This window comes from Dipodomys ordii, unplaced genomic scaffold, assembly GCF_000151885.1.
Source record: "Dipodomys ordii isolate 6190 unplaced genomic scaffold, Dord_2.0 Scaffold25, whole genome shotgun sequence".
Classification (NCBI taxonomy): Eukaryota; Metazoa; Chordata; class Mammalia; order Rodentia; family Heteromyidae; genus Dipodomys; species Dipodomys ordii.
In genome coordinates, this window is record NW_012267241.1 from 9,606,401 (window position 1) to 9,627,146 (window position 20,746).

Sequence of the window (20,746 nt, forward strand, 5' to 3'; positions counted from 1 at the left end):
AATGGGTAGATCCACTGAAGGTAGAAATTATAATAATCTAATATATATTATTTTTCATTTAATAATTTCCAATAATCAAGACAAATGAATGGTTATGAAAAGAAAGGTCATATTAAATGCTACAGAACAATGAGTCAATGTGTAGAGATTAGTCTTCTGTTTTCATTTTTCAGTGTATCTTTAACATGGAAACAAGTTCATGCTTAGGTGACCTATCATGTGGCTTCTGGGACAAAATCATTGCTCTCCATACCAACCTTAAGAAAAAGAGGGTTCAAAACACTGTCCCCCTACCATTGTAGTTTTTGGCCAGAACCTCAACTAGATTGTTGTATTGAAGACCTGGGAAGCAGCCCAAAAGTAGTTATCTGAGGGACAGTGTCTCAGCTTTATAATCCCTGTGCTACATATTTTAATATCTTATTTAAATGTCATTATACAAGGAAGGTACATTTCTTTATCCTACCTTAAATGAGAAGTCACAGTATATTTAAATGCTGCTTGGGTGAATGTTGGAATGTCTCTGTAAGAAGGTTGTCAATGTTTTCTGGTTTTGTTTGTTTTCAACCAAGAGGGGGGAAAGTACACAAACAAACAGAGACCCCTTCACATCTCCAACAAGCAGAATCAAGATTCTGGTCCGTCTGTGGACAGTGACTACTAACATATGTGACTTGAGGAAAAGGTGGGCCTTGGGGACTGCTGTGCTGCTGAGTTTGCTCAGTTTCATTCTATACTTGACAATGGTAGTAGTGCTGGGTGGAGAAGCACCGGGAGTTTATGCTTTAAAGCAATTCTTGAGCCATACAAATTAGACATTGCATTTCTGCTTACTAAAACAAATGGAATTTCATGTGAGTCAATGAGAATTTAACCTACTGAGCAAAGCCTAGATAAAGGCTTGGCAAGCCCCAAGCTGTGGAAACCAAAGTATGAATTTGACTACCTTACCATTCATGGGCCCAAAACCCAATTGAAAAATATTTCATACTTGTGACCAAGAAAAATTTGGCAGGATTTCTAAAGTATTCCAGAGGAGTGTCTCTCCAAAATTTAACAAATATGTGCAGTGTCACAGCTAACATTATGTGTGCTCACTGGAATTGTTTCTTATGTAATTTATTTTGTTTCTCCACCCTACCACACACAAAAAGACTATCACAGCCATACTTCAAGGGAGGAGCAAGTTTCTCCTATTTCCTCCCTGTATACATTCTTAGAGGGTAACTCTGTATTTGAGTTTTTTCCTCGCAGCATGGTTCATGACAGGCTACATAGCCCATGATCTGGTCCAGCCCTGGGCATGTGAATATAAGAAGAAAGGATTTGAGAAATTAATCTTGGGAATGAGGCATGTGGAACTTATTTTGACTTTGATTTTTTTTAAACAACTAAAGTGTGAGTTTTCCAGGCTTCCCAAGTTTAGCCGACCATCTGCAGAAGAACAGCCCTCCAAAGAGTCTGACTTTTTTCAGCTGCTCTGTGTGGAGACCCCCTTTGGTTTAGTTTACCCTAAACCCACTTTGAAAATGAACCTTTAAAAGTCACTTTGGACTTAAGTTACTTTCTTTATGTCATTCCCTTAAGAAGGGGAAACTTCATGTTCAATATAAAGCATTCAGAAAATTCACCCATTCCACACCAATATGCTCCATTCACATATTTTGCACTGACAATATCCATATTTGTGACCATCTTTCTTCTCTCTCATAACCATCTATTTTAAGCAATTTTTCCATTCTTGGGAGAAGTAACCCACCACAACAAAACTAAGAAAAATTCAGGCAATACACTTTCCCCCCCTAACATCACACAAATAAAATGAAGAACAGACTGGAAAAGAGAAAGAAAAAGAAATATCATTTTTCTTTCACTTGAGAAAGTTATTGAATTTCAACACATAATAACTTGGGAGGCCCTTCTTAGTTAATGTTAAAAGTGTCAGTGTTTGGGGTGGGAAGGTGGCTCAGTGGTAGAGTGCTTGCCTTGCATGCATGAGGCCCTGGGTTCGATTCCTCAGCACCACATAAACAGAAAAAGCTGGAAGTAGCACTGTGGCTCGTGGTAGAGTGCTATCCTTGAGCAAAAAAGGACAGTGTTCAGGCCCTGAGTTCAAGCCCCAGGACTGGCAAAACAAAACAAAACAAAATAGTATCTGTGTTTCACTGGAAGCCACATCAAACTGAGCAGACACTAGAAATCTTTTCAAAGGGTCTCAGAAGTAAAACTTATTTCTGGCACTGCCTCTCAAAAGCTAGGCAAGTATTCTATAGTTTGAGCTAAGTCTTCAGACCTTTTGTTTTCATTTTTATTTATTACTTCATTTTGGCAGTACTGAGATTTGAACTCAGGATCTGTACCACTCCCCCATTCCCTTTTGCATGTAAAGGTCGTCTTGTTACCTTACATGGGGGCTACCCTAGAGCTCTCCACCACAGAGTAAGTAGGATTAGTTTATCTTAGCCACCACACTCAGCTAACTCCTTTCTTCACCAGCTACTGGACTTATACTTGATCTAAGTCAAAGTCACACTGCTAATTCCAACTCATATTCTTTGGTCAAATGTTTTAGAATTGTCAAAGTTGGCCATTCCAATATATCAGGTAAGGGGAGGTGCATTATTTTAAATGTACTTGTAAACCTGACTTTGTACTAAGAAAAAAACCTTTTAGTGTTATTCTAACAAAAAGAGACATTTTGCAAACACTTCTAAGAATCCACAAATATCATTGAGTTTAAAAGAAATTTACCAAAATTTCAATGTAAATATCTCTTATGTGACATTTCTTAAAATAATCTAAAAAGTAAATATTCTGAAGGAAAAAACAAAGATACTTTTATTCCCATAAAGCAAAATACTAAGCTAAAGGGAGAAACCTCCGAAGTTGCTGTCCTGCTTTCCAATTATATTAGTTCCTTGGAATGAAGAGACCCAGTCTCACACAAATCTGTTGAGTTTTCCACTGTAAAGCTTGTGACAACACAGATAGGTCCTGCTGGTGTTCCGGTCCCTCCCCCTTCCCCATCACAAAAGACTGATGTTTAATCTTCCGTGGTCATCCCTAATAATGAACTGGGCATCAGCAGGGAATGAGAGTATAAATGTGTCCCCTGAACCAGAAACATCCCTGCTTTTCAGCTGTGCATAATTCATTCTCTAAACTCAATGCCATAAGGGGTAAGATTTAAACATTTCACCCAGGAAAGAATATTGCCAGATTATTCTCAATTCATCACTTTCTGTTTATCTGTGACCCAAATGTGGGGGCAGGGAGAAAAAATTGAGGACAGTGATCAGGAAGGAGCACAGCAAAGCCAACAAAGTATTGCTGAAAGACAAATGTGGACAAGACAGAATGTCCCTAGAGAAAGATTACAGAAACTAGGGAGTTTCATATAAAAACAGGCACTGAAGCTTCTGTTTAGCTGGGTGGACTAATTGATGTATGCATGGATCCTAGGGCTGCGAATGTAAGAGGTCACACTGTCTCCAAGTAATAACACACATAAGCTGCTGTGGGCAGACGCATCTGTTTCATTTTTACAGGGCTCAGGGCTCTGGGATGGGATTAGGCAGACAATGCAGGACCAACTCCTCCAGGCAGGGCTTTCTGTCTGAGCACAGTGATGATTTCACACAAGAACGGCAAAGAAGCATTAGGATACTACCCACAATGAGGCCATATACATGTTTTAAAAAACATAGACATCAAAATTCTTTTTTAGGATTTCTGCCTTTTTATAATTCGTTTTACAATAGATGAATTAAGGCCTTTCTTACAGTATCACCAAATATTCTAGCATGTGAAAAAAAAAACAGATTGATAACTAACAGGCATAAAGTTCTCCAGCTGTCTACAGAAAGAGACTCTATAAGCTGCCATGAGAATGCACCTCCATTTTTAATGGCTTTATTGCACAACCTGCATGACTTCTTGAAACACTTTCATTAGGTGGTTCCTTCCATATATATTCCTTAGTCAGGCTGCCCACCAGTTAAATGAAACAAAAAATAGTAAGGAAACTTTCAGAACAGCATATATGTGGTTATTTGTTTGATTGTTTTATTTTAACCTGTTTTGAGTTTCTACTGAGAATTAACTCAATAGCTATGGCCCATGAATTGGAAACTTGGCTCTTCTACAAGAAATGAGGGAAATTTGGGGATTCAAAAAAAGTTCTTTGTGGCATTCATAATGTCCAGGGATGTGAATGAAACTTAACTGCATGTAATGAGTAAAAGGCTAAAGCCATCCACATGTGTACACACACACACACACACACATACACACACAGACACACACAGACACACATAGGTGCACAAATATACATGGACACACACACACACACACAATGGGCATGTTTCTTCATATGCACAAAAATGCCTGAGATTATATTGGTCTAAATGTCCATCTGTTTCAAACAGTGGGTGGCTTTATCCAGGGACTGAAAATAATTCCAATGACCCAGAGCTTGTTCCCATGCCACAGGCTTGGCTAGTCTCCTTAGGGCACCAACTTTTACTCAGCACCCCGCCTGCCCCTCTTGGCTCTTCATCCCTTCTCTACCATATGCCTTCTGTTTATTTTCCCAGCCCTATTTGGCCTTGTTCCCTCTCACTCTGACCTTTGCTCTCTCCCAGGATCTCAAGACATTTCCAGTCAGGCCTCAAGCTGCCCCACCCAGCATGGTCATGAGTCAGCCTTTCAGGACCTTGGGGCCACTGGCACCAAGGTAAGCGGTCATGTTCAGTTGTCCATGCTAAATTAAATTAGGTGCATAAAACAGAGAAGAGTGTGGGGGGGTCAAGGGCACATGTTGCCAGCACACAAGGTCCTCCATCAAGTCTACTTTGATGGGAGTGTTCCCCACCTTCTGGCTCTGAGCCAAGTGGAGCACTTGGTGATACGGGGTTCCCCATGGGTATTCAGCGTCTTCAGGGCCCACCTTCTCTACACCTTCCTATCATGAGGAACAAATGATGGATGGCAGCTTCAAGGCTAATCCTCAGGGGTAACTGGGACTCCAGGACTCAGGTAAAGGATGAGAAGCTCCTTCTGGCACTTGACCCCCAAGCAGCAACTCATGCTTCAGGTTTGGCTTGAATGTCAACTTCTCAGCAAGCCTGTCCTGTCAATTGGCTGAAGAGGCCTCCTCCAGTTACTCCCACCTCATGATGCTTATCTTTTCTGACCCTAACACTATCTGTAATCATCCTGTTGTTGTCTGCCTACCACTCCTATCCCCAGAATACAAGCTCTATGAAGGCAGGTACTTCAATAGCTGACATTTCATCTACTTTTGGGTACAGGGCAATGTGTGGCAACACATAATGTTGAATGAATGTGTCTGAGGAGAGTCTTGTGAGGGACATTAGGGCATGTGAATCATACTACACAGGCAATTGTCCCTATGAGTCCCCCAACACTATGCAAGATAGCCAGGAGGGAATAAACCAGGGTTGAACTAGTGTCCTGGCAATATGCAACTGCGGGGAACACACGTGTCTCACCTCTAAGAGCTCTCCGTTTCTTCACTGGCAAAGCAGAGGGGGATAGATTAAATGATACGGGATGACTACCACTTGGCAAAAACGTTCCACATATCCACTATAAGGCTGTATCATTAATGTCAGTTTACTCACATTGTCCTCCCAACAATGCCATGTGCAGCTGCTTTTATGTAGAGATGCTGGAAATGATACAGCCTCGGAGAGTCAGTGACTTGCCTAGTCATGACTATTAAGTAGCAGAGTTGGAATTTGGACCTGGGGCTGAGTTTAGGATTCTTGTCCTCAACCAAATCCCTCCTTGCTTTCTGTTTTGACTATGTCATGGGAGTAAGTGGAAAGAAAAAGAACTCTAAACGAGGACACCACTGTGGTCCCTAAGAAAATCATTTTTCTCATCTATATGGTACCAAGGCATCATTTTACATGTACATTTCTGTGAAGAAAATCCCCAAATGTCTTGATCTAAGTGATTACTTAACTCCGGTTATTATTGGGAATGTTTTTCTGGCAGGAAAACCTGCCAGCTGTCACATGTAACCCATGGTAATGGTAACATTTAAGGAATCATCACATTTTACATTTCTAGTTACTATATAATTTGGATCCAAATCCTCTGATTTACTTTTATATTTTTGGTAGATTTGTCACAACGAACATTATTGCTTATTATTGTATTTTTTTTCAAAGCAAAATTAAGGTCTTCATTGTAATTAAGGTCTTAATTGACTGTCTTTAGAAAAAATCTATTCTTCAAAACAAATCCTGGGGCTGGGAAGGTGGCTCAGTGGTAGAGCACTTGCCTTCCATGCCTGAGGCCCTGGGTTCGATTCCTCAGCACCACATAAGCAAAAAGAAAGAAGCCGGAAGTGATGCTGTGGCTCAATGAGCTGAAGAGCTGAGGAAGAGCACCCAGGCCCAGAGTTCAGGCCCCACAACCGGACCCAAAAAACAAAACAAAACAAAAATCCTGGTATCTTATTCTTAAGGACTGGTGCCTATCCAAAGATCTGTACTGATACTTGGGTAAAATTCAGTTTTAAAATCATGAGAAGGTGTTAAAATGGCAATAAAAATGAAATAGCAGTAAAATTAAGCCTATTACGATGAAAAAAAAAAATGTGAACCTGCGTTAAAAAAAAACATTCTAGTGGCTTTGACAACGAACTGGATAACATACATCCATATCGTATTTGTACCCACCTAAATTCTTCTCTAAATACACTCAGACATACATGTAATCACAATGGATATGTTCAAATCAGAAAACAGTTTACCATTAAACTTTTCAACTCTGACCTTCAGCTGGCAAGGTACTGATCAACTTCTACATTAAATTCACTTCCCAACCCCAGAGAACATCTTGCAAGTCTCAAGATGCAAGGTCCTCCTGTTACTCAGTGGAGCATAAAGGGGAATTTTGGTCATTGCTAATGCTGAACCAAAATGAGTGATATTTTGCCAAATGGGTGTAGTTAAGGAGGAATATGGAAACAAGGAGCATGTTATTTAATTACTAATTTACCCAGACAGATCATATAACTTCTTTTTCCAGGTAGAACAATTCTGATTGCAGCCAGAAATTTCCCTGTAGCTTCCTACATGTCCTCTCTAAGACCAGAGTTCACCCTTTTTTCTCCAGAAGTCATTTCCTTGTATTCTCATGTAGGCAGCTAGATATCATCATGTAAATGGGAATAGAAAAAGAGAACTTTTAAAATCATCAATAATCTAAATTATTAAATGTAGAAAGAACAAATACATTTTTGCATTATAAGTACCTAGCAGTTGCTAGGTAGATTAGACACACACACACACACACACACACACACATACACTCACGAGAGAGAGAGAGAGAGAGAGAGAGAGAGAGAGAGAGAAAGAGAGAGAGAGAGAGAGAGAGAGGTGGAGAGGAGAGGGGGGAGGAATGAAGGGAAAGACACTTAGCTTGTATTGCTCTATTCTCTTTCCTATGCAAGTAATCCTAGGTATTCAGAACACTCAGATCTGAAGAACTGAAGTTCAAGGCCAGCCTGGGCAGAAGAGTTTGCTAGATTCCATCTCCAAAATAACCAACAAAAAGTAGCGTTGAAGGTATGGCTCAAGTGGCAGAACTCCAGCCTACCAAGTTCAAGGTCCTAAGTTCAAACCCTGGTACAGGAAACCAAAAAAGGTCCAAATACTTCCAGCACTAGTGTATTAGGTTATCAAAGGTAAGTGCAGAAACTTGAGCACTAGTAAAAAGTAGGTGGTACATTCTAACTGGATCAGGTACAGAAGTAACAGTGATGAGACACAGGGTAAGATCATTGGTTTAGAGAAGAGAGTGGAAGGAGCAGAACTTGAATCATGGCCTCCATTGGGACTCTGGTTCTGTGGTATTAGGACTACCAAACTGTAGTAGTTTAACAAATGGAGGCGGGCGGCCAGTGGTCTCTACTGAACTTAAAGACTGCTTTACTAAACTTGAGATTCTAAAAGACAATTAATTGATTAGCAAGTATCCAAAGACAAGAGATAGCATATGACGGATGAGATTATAAACAATATAAATATACAACTACACATGTTATTACACACAAAACTGTCTGAAGAATAAGCAGGGTAAGAGGATGAGGTCAGCTGTGAGGAGCATGTATGTCCAGACAGATGAAATGTATAAACTGGGGAAAATGTCCTATTTTGCTTGCCATGCCTGGCTTCTAGGTTCCTAGAGTTAGTGTGACTCAGATTTTAAATGCTTTAAAAATTAGGTTTGAATTCAGTGACTAAATAATATTTTTGAAAAAATTTCTTGGCCTTCTAGACTTAAACTAAAGAGCTGAGTTGACTCAATGCCTCAAAGACTATTTTATATTATTTCAGTCTTAGTTACTTTTATAATCAACCTGACAAACACTTATTACCATAAACATCAATGCCCTCATTATATATGTGTATATTTATAAATAACACATATATGTGTACATATGTATTACAAAGGATTCTTATTTTAAAATATCTCATAATAGCTTATTGAGGAAAAAACAACAAACTCAAGAATGCTGGTAAAAAGAAAATAAAAGTGCTACTTTTTATTTTACATCATCATTGTGATCATCATCATCATCATGGTAATGGGAGTGGAACTCAGGGCCTTCCAATTCCTAGGCAGGTATTCTTCCACTTCAGTTACATCCCTTTTTGTTTTCATTACTTTCCATACAGAATCTCAAGTTTATGCACAGGCAAGTTATGACTGTGATTCTCCTTTTTGTTCTTCCTTTATAGCTAGAATCATAGATGTGAGCCATTGTACCAAACTATTGTTTTGAGATAGGACCTTGCTCAGTTTTTGCTCAGGGTGCCCTCAAACCACAATCCTTTTGATTTTTGCCTTCTAAGTACCTGGAATTACAGGCTTGAGCCACTAAGAAACAAATGGGGAAGCTAGGTACAGTGGTTTACACATGTAATCCCAACAATGCAGATACACAAGGATCATGGTTTAAGGCCTGTCTGGACAAATTCAAGATGCTCAACTCAATAAGCTAGGCACTGTGGTATGTCCCTGTGATCCCAGCCTTAGGAGGGACAGGCAGGAGGAACTCCTAACTCTGGACACAGTGAGCCTCTATTTGGAAAATAAAGCAAAAGCTGGGGGTATAGCTCAAATATGAGGTCATGAGTTTAGACCCCAGCCCCACAAAAAGAAAGAGAAATGGGGGTAAGGATAAGAGAGAGGAAGAGAGGGAGTGTCAGACAAACCATCAGAAGCTGGAAGACCAGAAAGATTCATCCCTAGACACGTGAGAGGGAGCATGGCCCCCCACACCACCTTGATTTCAGACTTTGGCTTTCACCAGTTGAAAATACCCTTTAAGCCATCTAGTTTGTCATAATTTCTTTATGGAAGCCCAGGGCACAAAGACAATCTACTTTGACTTTTGTAATAATTGGCTTGTATCTGTTAATATTTATAAACATTTTTCCTATCCTCACACATAATGTTTGCATTGTATATAATTGCGTAAGTATGCCACAACCTATCTGATTCCAGAATTTTAACATGTTTAATTCCCAGAACTTCTACTCTGCTCATTTCCCCTACTTTCCAGTTAATTATTATTTCAAGACAATGCAACTAACTGGTGGTAACTTAAATGCGAACAGTGACCAAGCCATTGATTCCCCAAAAAAGACATGGACTTTTTTGTTTTACTCCATGAATCTTCAAGGTGATTTCTGGAGATGGAGTTGTTTGCGAGTCCTAAATTCAAACAAACATCAGGAGTGTGGCTATTTACTCCACAGGAAAGGAAGCATAGGATCATATTATTAAAAAAAAAAAATGGTCCCGTCCTTGGCCATCGTAAACTAAGGGAATCACAGGATGTCCTGTCTAATAGTATTTGGCTTCATTTCAAGGAACATTCAAAATCAAAACAAAAGAAGAGCCTCAACTCCTCACTGAACTTGAATGGCTGTGACCTGCTCAGTCCAAACACAACATAGAGAATTATCATCCCCTACCACAGTGAGGTACTGCTGCATCCAGAAATATTACCTGAAATTCTTTCAATTAAAACTCAGCCTTAAAGTCTGGGCCATATAACAAAGAGATAATAAGGGAATCAAAAATTTTTTGATTTACACTTAGAAAAAAACTATGCAGTGGGCTTCGAGCATTTGTGAAATCATAGGCAAACTTAACATTTGATAACACCTTTGGATTTTGAAACATATGTGGTTGAGAAATTGGGTTTTAGTCGGGTGCTAGTGGTGAATGACTGTAATCCTAGCTACTTGGCATGCCTAGAAGGGGAAGATCATAGTCCCAGACCAGCCCAGGCAATAAGTTCACCAGACCCGCCTCTCAACAGAAAAAGCTAAGTGTTGTAGCAAGTGCCTGTCATACCAGTTATGGCAGGACGTGTGAACAGAATGAGCTTGGTCCAGGTCAGTCTGGAGCAGGAGGTAGACCTTGTCTAAAAACAACCAGTGTGTAAGCCAGGTGCCAGCAGTTCACTATCATACCTCAGAAGGCTGAAATCTGGGAGAATCAAGGTTTAGAGCCAGGTTGGGCAGGCAAATTTTATTAGAGACTCATATTTCCAATCAACTAACAAAAGGCCAGAAATGGAGTATAGGTCAAGTTGGTAGAGTGTCAGCTTTGAGCAAACTTTCTTAGTGGTAGAGCAATGCCAGGCACCAGTTGCTATACTTTGTTGTGTATCTCATTTAATGTGTGTAAGAGCTCCATGAGGGTGCACTCCTATTATTATTTTCATCAAGAGAGAATCTCAGAGAGACTAAGAACTTTGCCCTAGATCATACTGTTAGGAAAGGGTGGAGCTGGAATAGAAAACAGACATTTCATGCCAGAGCCAAGCTTTGCTCATGATACCTCACTACCTATTCAAGCAACTCTCCCAATGGGCATCTAGATCAACCCTCACTGGTCATGTGGAGTAGGAAAGAGTTGCTGGAAGGTCTAGGCCATCTTTTCACTTGACCCACTTTGAATCTGCAGCTGAGAAAGAAGCAGCACCCATCACCCCAGGCTGAAATGGATTCACTCTTATTCATGGGGATATCTTAGTCAGTGCTATGACAATGTTAACGTGCCTGTCAGAAATTCCAGGGAGAGAAAACTCCACTTTGCCAACACCATGTCTGCTTCCTGATTACTGTGCATTCCAGGCCACCAGTAAAAGGGCTTAGAGATCCTTTCTGGTCCCCATCCCCTCCTGTGATCAGGTCCATTGCCTCCGCTGGCCCAGCATTCAGAATATTCTTCTGCCCACACAGATATATAGACACAGTTGGGGTGACATATCCCAAGAAATTCTCACCCTTCTCCATGCTGCACACATATGCTCATCTACCAGTGGTGACTGTTTTCCGCTTCCTCTTTTTCTAGCAGAGACACATGTCATAAGCTCCACAGTCTCTTGACTTCATGGCTGTGGACAGTGAAGAAGTCCCTGTGGCAAGAATCATGTCTGCCAAATTTTCCTCCTCTCTGTCTTTTCCTAATTGGTCAGTGTCCCTGGGGTCCACTCAGGCTTACTGATGGGTGAGAAGGATGCTAGATGCAGGCTGCAGTGAGGCCTGGCGATGCAGATGGCTTGTTTATCCTGACCATCATCCAGGGATCTTTAGGGTTACATAAAGGGCAAATAGTGCTCCTTAACTGCCCAAAGATAGAAGTTAGGTGGACTGGAGGAAGACAGAGGGCTGTGGTCAGAGTGCTAAAAAAATGGCAATTGCCTGTCATCTCATGATGTCAGAGCCCCACACAGTTCCTGACAAACAGCAGGTGTTCGGTACATGAGAAAAAAAAACTGCAAAGAGGATATTAAAAAATAATCCTCAGTGGGGATTATTCTGCAGTCACTGCAAGATGCATAGAGCATACTAATCAAGCTGGACACATCACCAAAACCACATTGGTGGCTCCAGTGTGTTCTGCAGAAAACAAAAGGAAACGTGGAGGAGGGATTGCTGCATAAGGCCTCAAAGGGCAACACAAGGCAGTTGTTGGATGAACAGCTATTTCACCTGTGACTTATGATGCTCTAAGGTAAGAATGGGGCTTGGATCAGGCCCAGGTTTAATATTCTCAGGGTCACTTTAGTGAATATTTTGAAATGTTTCTAGCATAATTCCACTTGTAAAACTCATTAAGTGTAAAGTCAAATTCATTTAAATTTTTAAAACTCCAAATGGTACAATGCTTGCACTGCACAGTGAGACTCTGGATTCTATCCTCAGCACAATGAAATAAGCAAACATTAAACAAATTAAAATCCATGCTCTTACAGTGCTCAATGATACAACACAGATTGGCTAGGTAATGAATTTACCTAATTTCAATTAGTAAAAAACATAAAAAGGTAACTAATCTGCTCAGTTCCCATCCATATTTTCTATTCTTTGCATTTCTCTTGCATATCAAGTAAATATGAATATAAGGTTTCATTTTTACACTATTACATAAACATTAGTAAGCAGTACTGTAGTGTTTTAAGCTTAGTGATGACCAAAACATATACCATAAAAATTGAGGGATTAGCCTGGTGCTGGTGGCTCATGCCTATAATCTGAGCTACCTGGGAGACTAAGTAGAGGATGGTGGTTCAAAGCCAGCCTGGGCAGGAAAAGTCTGTGAGACTCATCTCCAATTAACCCCATGCCACACATGCACATACATACACACTCACAGACAGCTGTGGCTCAAGTGGTAGAACACTAGCTTTGAGCAAAAAGCTCAGGAACAGTAACCTGGTCTGGAGTTCAGGTCTCAGTACCAGCCCCCCCCTTACCCCCCCCCACATTGCGGGAACAAAAAACCCAGCAAGACTCCTGTAATCCTAACTACCCAACAGGCTGAGATCTGAGGAGGCACCTTAGGTGGGGTACACACAGAGAAGAAAGCTTTTGAAAATTAGAGGAGGATATCTTTGCACAATAATCACAAATATCTTATTAAGACAACTGAAACAACTGAAGAATTCTAACTAAGAGCCATACTCTACAACAGGCAGATACATACTACTCTGGGGACTCTTCAGGGCCAGGTGTGTGCACCTGTCCATTCCCGATGCTGCCTACCAGGAACTCACTTCCTGATTCTTCCCAGAGGGCTCTGGAGACTCTTCCAAGAAAGGGCTATGCACGACTTATCTTTGTTTCCAGGCGCACAGAAGATTATATGCCAGAGATTGACATACAGAAGGAACTCAGTACATTTGCTGAAGAATACAATAGCTGTGTAAAATTGCACAGTGGGAACTTAAGAAATTACATTCTTAACAAACTGAAACCATGTTTGTGCATCTCAAAAATGGTAGATGGTAAGCAGAAAGAATAGAGGAGCTGATTTTAGCAGCTCCACTTCTTGACTCATGAAGCACCAAATGAAAACCTTGCAGTGAATCATAGAGAGCTCTTAAATGAAGGATACCACTGTTTATAATCAAAGTATAACTGTGAACACAAGAAAGCCTCCGAGAGATGTCAATGCCTCTGGCACTTTTGATGAATTACCTCCCAAGACTTTGCCAGGGTAGGCTGACATGAAATACAGAAGGGGAATTGATGTCTAAAGTAAAGTAAAACAAAACAAATACTTCTAGGAAAAAATAAAATGGCATCATAGAAATCAGTCATGTTACTCTCATGAAAGGCAATGTCATTCATTTGGACTTAGACAACAACAAACATTAACCCTAACCTTCTGGATAAAGTCTTTGTACACTTATTTTTCTCAGACAGAATATCACTATCTAGTCTAGGCTAGTCTTTAACTGGAGATCCTCCTGCCTCAGCCTTTTCAGCTCTGGGATTTAACTGTATACCACATTTGACTCTCTGTGTGTAATTAACAACTGTATTTCCACAAGGAAATATAAATGTTAAAGATGGCCAAAATAACTTCAGAGAGTACTGAATTTTCTCAATGTTATAAAAGGGCACAAGTTTACAGAGATCCACCAGTGTCTGTACTTACAAACCCCTTACACAGAAAACTTACTCTTCCTTCTTAAGCCCTATTACTGTTCTGCTCCAGAGTCATGACCCAAATGAGAGTCTTTTGGCAGTCATTTTTCCTGCTAGAACCAAGCCAGGCACAGAAGGATTGAGTTCTTACCATATTTTCTTAACTATCGAAGCCTTAAAAGCTGACATCAATTTCATCATCCTATATATGTGTCACCAATTTTTACCCTTTTAGAAAAAAAGTCCATTGCTGTTCAATGGAATAAAATCCTAACTGGCCTGGGGAGATCTGACACTAAAAAGGATTTTTGTTTTGTTTTTGTAACCAACTAAGGAATTATTTCTTAGTGACCTATAAAACTTTGCTTAGTCTTGCCTCATTGATAAATCATTTTCATCTAAATAATCTTTGGAGATACAGTTAACAAAATATCTAGAAGAATTTCTTTGATTAATTAAAGCAAAAAGTCAACATATTACTATTTCTCCTCTTCCTCTTCTCCCCATCCCCAACCTCTCCTCTATTACCTGTAAGAAGTATGAATTATAAGCTTTCATTTAGGAAGAGATCTTTCAATGTAGTAAAAAAAAATACCAAAGGACAGAAACAAACAATCATGTTTTTGAAATGAGCTACGAAACAAGATTCAAGGTCACAATGAGTGTTATAGGTAAAGGGCTGTCAGAATAGTGCTTACGATAATGACTGAGTATGACATACCCAGTTAAGTACCACAGAGACAGACAGTGAAAAGACATCCTGAATTCAAGAATGAACTGCTACAGACATATTGCATTGTGGGAAATGATACTTTGCTTAGGAATGGTGCACATCAATTTGTCCTTGAAAGTGAAACTGAGAAAACTCAAGAATAAAACACACATGCAAGGAAAATTCTCAGTCTACTTTAGGGCCTCTGTCCAGATGATATCTCTGGGAATTAGACATCGGTACACATGTGTACATCTCATGGCATTAAATAACAAGGAAATATCCTTCACCCTGAAGTACTGGACACCTCACTTCTGAGTTTGGGGAGATCAGACAAAATAGTGTTGCACACTAATTTCCCCTTAAGTCAGACTGCTAGCTAGGAACTGGGCTTCTGGAGATCTTAAAACCACTGTCTGATTCAGGAACTAGTTTCACTATAAGGCAAAGTTGCACTCATTGCTTCTACACAGGAAAAGATGGTCTCAGTCACGGGATATGTGCTAATCACCACACTTTAAGGTCTCCACAGCACAGTAAGTATTCTCTAATATTTTAGTTCCCACACGGTGGAGCACTGAGGAGACCATTTTCTTTTCAGCTCTCATTTCTAAACAGGAGATCCATTCTCACATGTACCTGCTTTATAATGCTGCCTGTCAGGTAATGGCTTCCAGTGGTTTCCTATTTCCATTTCCTACCCTCACCTCTGCCTACTTTTCAGTGTTTGTGCCTTATTTTCTACCCCTTTTCATTATGCACCTAGCCAGGCCAATGAAAATTCTGTCTGATTCTAGAGCCTTTTGAACAGTGTATATGTTTTTCCACAGTGTCTTTTAGCTTCCTGCAGCATACTGGCCTTGAGGTTATCTTTCCTTTGAGTCACTGTGGGCTCAGGAAATGTAAACCACTATGCTATCAGACTGAGCAAAATATTGACAGCAATGTAAATCTGCTACAAAATGAGCTGTTTATATCTCTCACTTTGCTAGAACTCAAGGTCCCCAAAGGGAGAAAGCACAGACCTTGGCCAGAATAGACTCTCAAATATTTATTGAATTAATGAATTCTCAAATCCAAATGGAACACTTAACATTAACCCTAATATATCCCTCAATTCTTCTAAGTGATTAGTCACTGCAGTTTCAAGGTCCCTATAAATACAGAAAATATGCTACATAAGGAAATCAAATCTCTAAATTCCAGAGGACAATCTCATACCCATGTTCTGCTAAGATCCTGCCTTGTGAACAGACACCAAAGCCAGCAGCAGGGCAGGGGTGAGCCTCTCTCCAAGGACAGGAACACCCAGAAGACCATCCCATTTACAGAAAGGACACAAAACAAGTTCCAGAATTGAGAGCCTAACAAAACATCAAGCCACTCTGATTTCACCAACACTGAATAAGATATTGATGATCAAATCAAATTTTTGAAAACCATCTTTGACAGAATTAAGCCTAGATGACACTGATACATAATAGAGACAGGTGAATCTAGAGTTTTGCTGCCTACAGCCTGTTTTGGGTGCTGTGATCTGAAATTTACATTCTGGCAAAAGTGAGCCATATTATAATAGCTTTGAATGAATGGAACACACTTCATAAGTGCATCTTTTACGTGTCAACACACAGGATTTCTTTTTGTTATCATTAACATCAGTGCATTTTTTTAAAGCCTAGAAAAGTTGGATGTTTTAGGTTAATATTTTAGACTTAACATTTTCATTTTGCTTTGCCTGGCAGTTCATTTCCTGGGGTCAAGAATTTTTGTTTTTAAGTATTTAGAAACATACTATTGTGGCTGCATATTCAAACACCCATTTTGAACTAGACCTCTGGCTTTATATATTCGTTCTCAAAAACCTGGAGTATGCAAACAACGATGAGGTGGGCAGAGGGCCAGTTAATAAATCTCATTTCTGACTAGCATATGCACAAGGCAGAGCTATGGGGAGTATTCTCCCGAGGGAGCACCGGAGCACAACTCATTCGCTATGAATTAAACAGTGTCACCTCAGATGGCCTTCACGTTATTTTTTAAGCAGCATTTAAAATATATGGATTTCTAGCACTTCTAAGGCACTGAAGAAGCAGAGGCTGGAAAGGCCATCTCATATCAGTCAGTGGACAGAGCTGGGGAAAATGTATTTACTTACATGGCTGTGGTCACTTGCTATTTTCAATTGAAATTACTAATCAGGGGTAATTTGCTGCAAGAAACTTGCTTTTCTAATAAAAGTGCACACTAGTTTCAATGATGACTTCTCACCTATTCTCTAGACGCTAAAATTAGGTGCTGTTTACACTAACAGATACCTAGATTGTGACATCTACGTTGAGAACCATGTCTGACTTTTATTCATGAGCAGTAAGGTACAAACACTACAAAAAAAGAAAAGTGATTGCATGTCATTAGCAATGGTCAGGTGTACTGTCTAGCTCTCTGGGTACCCTCAACTCCCTCTCACCAGTACTGTCAATGAGGTGGGGTGCACTCCTGTCCATCAGCTCCCAAAAGAAACCCTTTTTCATAATAGTAACATCATTCTTCTATTTACATAGCATTTCTTTCTTTTCTGTGCTCCTGAGGACCAAACCCAATGTTCTACACATGCTAGGCAAGTGTTCCACCATTGAGCTACTACACTGATGGCCCACAACTCTTATAAGACATTCTTTTTTTCAGTGTTTGACATTAACCTTACAATATCTCTATTAAAATGATATTATTGGGCTGGGAAGGTGGCTCAGTGTAGAGTGCTTGCCTCACATGTACGAGGCCCTGGGTTCGATTCCTCAGCACCACATAAGCAGAAAAGTCAGAAGTGGTGTTGTGGCTCAAGTGGTAGAGTGCTAGCCTTAAGCTGAAGAGCTGAGGGACAGCGCCCAGGCCCAGAGTTCAGGCCCCATGACTGACAAAAAATTAAAATTAAAAAATGACATTATCCATCTTCATATGTAACAAGCAAAGGCAGAAAATTGGCCTTTGATAAAGGCCTGCATAAGGTCTTCCTAGGAGTCAGTGAAGTAAGCAAGACAAAATTGCTTCTCTCAAGGGATTCCTCAGAGAACTTCCAAGTATATCTCATTGTTGAGGGCTACCCAAAACCTACAGCCAAGGTCAAATTTTTACTTAGTTAAATCTCTACTGTGGCTTTCAAACTGCCTTCCAAATTTCCCCAGCAATTAAATAGCTATTTTATTCCAATCTTGGAATACCAAATCATGATGGAATGCTTCCTGGACAGAAAAATGTGTTACGCTTTTCCTTTCCCTATCTCCCCCCCCCACCCCAAGTAGTAGTTGTATTACATTACTAGTCCACATTGAAGGAGGAGATGACCAATGAAAACACCTAGTGTGTCTATCTCCAAGTTCTCCAAGTGCAGCCTTTGTAGAACAATATAAATGCATTTCTGGAGATTCTTTCTCTATTTAACCTATGGCGCTTTTCACTGTAGCCTCCAATAATCCTATTACATAAAAATACAAGTGCAATGATGATCTGAGTGGCTTACAATTTTTTTAAGTCACATCATTTAAAAAAATTCAGTTTGTGTTTTTACATAATTTCAAGTACCATTATAGAGACTCAGAAAGCAAACTAGAAATAATTCAGGAAATGAAAATAACAACTTGGGTTGCAGTGAATAAAACTTCATTATAAAGTAATACTTTCTCAGGAGAAGGTAACATTTAACCTTTTCAGTCAATTATTTTTTCCATTGCCATCTCAAGTTGGTTCATATGAGTAATAAAACCGAAGAAGGCAACTTCTTTGGGCCCACGTGCTAAAATTTGTACTCCAACCTAAAAAGCAACTGCCACTTACAATGCAGGTGACTAAAATCACTTAGGAAAGGATGGCCTCAAATTTACTACTTAGAAGAGCAGTTCTGATAAGTTTGGAACTCAAAACTCTTTGATTTAAATGCTATGATTTTTTTGTTGTTGTTTAAGGATATTTACAGACAAAAAAAAGGTAGATGAATAAGGAGAGAAAAGGCCCAACTTTCTAATAATAACAGGGTCTCCAAAAGGAGAGTCCCCGAAGTTGTGCTTCTATTTTGGTTTACATTAAGAAAATAACAAACACTTCAAGTCTGTAAGAATACCATGTCAACACATTTCATTGGAACCATAAGGTGACCTCCTGGGCACAGCCAAAATTAACTCCAAGTATTTGTGTAACTGCCAGAGAAGACAGGATGAAGGTTGCCTTTTTCTTCTTCTTTTTTTTTTTGAATTAACAAATAGTGTGTGTCTGGAAGTGGGAAAGAGAAAGGAAGTGGGGGTGTGGGGGTACTTTGGGTCTTATGATATCCAACATTCATCCACATAGACTATTCTACTCATAATACCATCTGAATGTTTAGATGAATGCTTTTCACCTTTTTTTAAAAAGGAGGTTTTATTTCCTGTTGCTAACTAGCTAAAAGGATGCCCTTTAGAGGTAAGCAGGGTCTGCTTCAAAGCGAACGCATTGTTTGTGGTTTATCAAGGTAACATTTAAAAATAACTACCCTAGTACAAAAGAACTTCAGAGGAAATACAACCGGAGCTATCAGTCTTCCCTTTAAGTCTGGCCTTGAGCTGTCTAAGATCCTAGTTGCATTCTCCATTACATTGTTATCCTTATCAAACAATGCAAACAATTTTAATGAGCTTATCTTCGGGAACATATTGCCAGATAGGTTCATGCTAAATGATGCTAACCGTGCAGGCACCTCATTAATCAAAAGGCTCACAATACAATGACCAGGATCGTTGCCATCCTGAACATCAGACCTCAGCAAAATACCAGGAATTACCTTCGATTGTAAATACGAAGGAGGGGCTCCCCCGCCCATGGAAAGGCCATAAAACTCCTAATAAAATGCTTAACAACGCCCCGGTCCCCCCACACCCTCTTTCAGGTCGGTGGCAGTCTAGTCTCTTCTAATAAACCCCAGGTTTGGTGGAGAAAAGGTGGGGGTGGGGGGGTGAATGTCTAACATCGTGACCTCTGCTGTCAATCCTCGCACCAATCAGCGAGCAGAATTCGTACAAAGCTCCATCAATCTGGCGGTCTCACATCCCAGACTGCTGCAGCTCAATCTCGAGGATTCCATCTTTCCCGCACCCTCTCCAGGTTAAGCGCAAACGCGTGTGGGTTTCCTCCCCGTCTCGCTCCTCGCCATCCTCGCGCTGGTTTTCTGCCGCGAGGCACGGCTACCTAAAAGGCCCTTTGCAATCTACCAGGGACGGAGGAGAGGAAGTGCCACCGCCTGCCTCCCGTCAGGAGGGGGGGGGGGAGAGCCTACATTTTTATTTTTTATTTTTGGACCAGTGTGGAAGGAAAAGGGGTGGAGAGAGACCCCCTCATCTGCAGGCGGCGAAACCGATTCCCCAAAACGCCTTTCCCTCCGCGATCGCCAAGCCGCCCCGCACGGCCAGCGTGACACACAGGGACACCGATGCCCGAGGATCGCCACCCGCCCGGGCGAGCGCCCGTCGGCAGCCCGGGCTGCGGGCAGGGGCCGCTCCACGATCGAACGGGCCGGCTCCCCCCGCGCCGGGCCCCGCGCCGCCCCCATTACCTGTAGGAACGCTCCCCGCGCACGGTGTGCTTCCGGAAAGGAATGATGGTCCCGTTATCCTGGATGATGTCGTTGTTGTTCTCGCCATTTGGGGACAGGGTTTGGGTCGGCCCGGGCATTGGCGCACTCCCGAGAGAGGGAACAAACCGCTGGGGGGGCTGGCTGACCAGGAAGGTGGCTGCGTCTTCCCGCTCGCTCCGCCGATTCCGCGCACGTCCCTCGAGCTGCCGCCCGCCCGCTCGCTCTCGCTCGCTCGCTCCCTGCGCCCAGCTCGGCTCCCGCCCCGCCCCGCCCCGCCCTCTCGCGCCCCGCCCACCCGGCCGCTGACGTCAAAACGCCAGCAGCAGTCCGGTACCAGCCGCGGCACCCGGGTCACGTGGCCGGCCCGTCACCATGGCAACGCGCTAACTCATCACCTCGCCTCCATTCGCACAGGGCCGCGTCGTGAGCACGCCAGCG

The 20,746-nt window shown here is 41.3% G+C and overlaps 1 protein-coding gene across 3 annotated transcripts in view; it reads right to left on the reverse strand.

Moving 5' to 3' along the window:
- Positions 1-20,746, reverse strand: part of Mapre2 (microtubule-associated protein, RP/EB family, member 2) — a 146,572-nt gene that overhangs the window by 76,722 nt on the left and 49,104 nt on the right. The window contains exon 1 of one of the 3 annotated variants that reach the window (XM_013014902.1): positions 20,288-20,553. The exons of the other annotated variants lie outside the window; for them this stretch is intronic. Coding sequence (XP_012870356.1) covers positions 20,288-20,406 — 119 coding nt within the window. The 5' untranslated portion in view covers positions 20,407-20,553. Of the gene's footprint in view, positions 1-20,287; positions 20,554-20,746 lie in introns of those variants that run through there. 3 annotated transcript variants of the gene reach the window in all.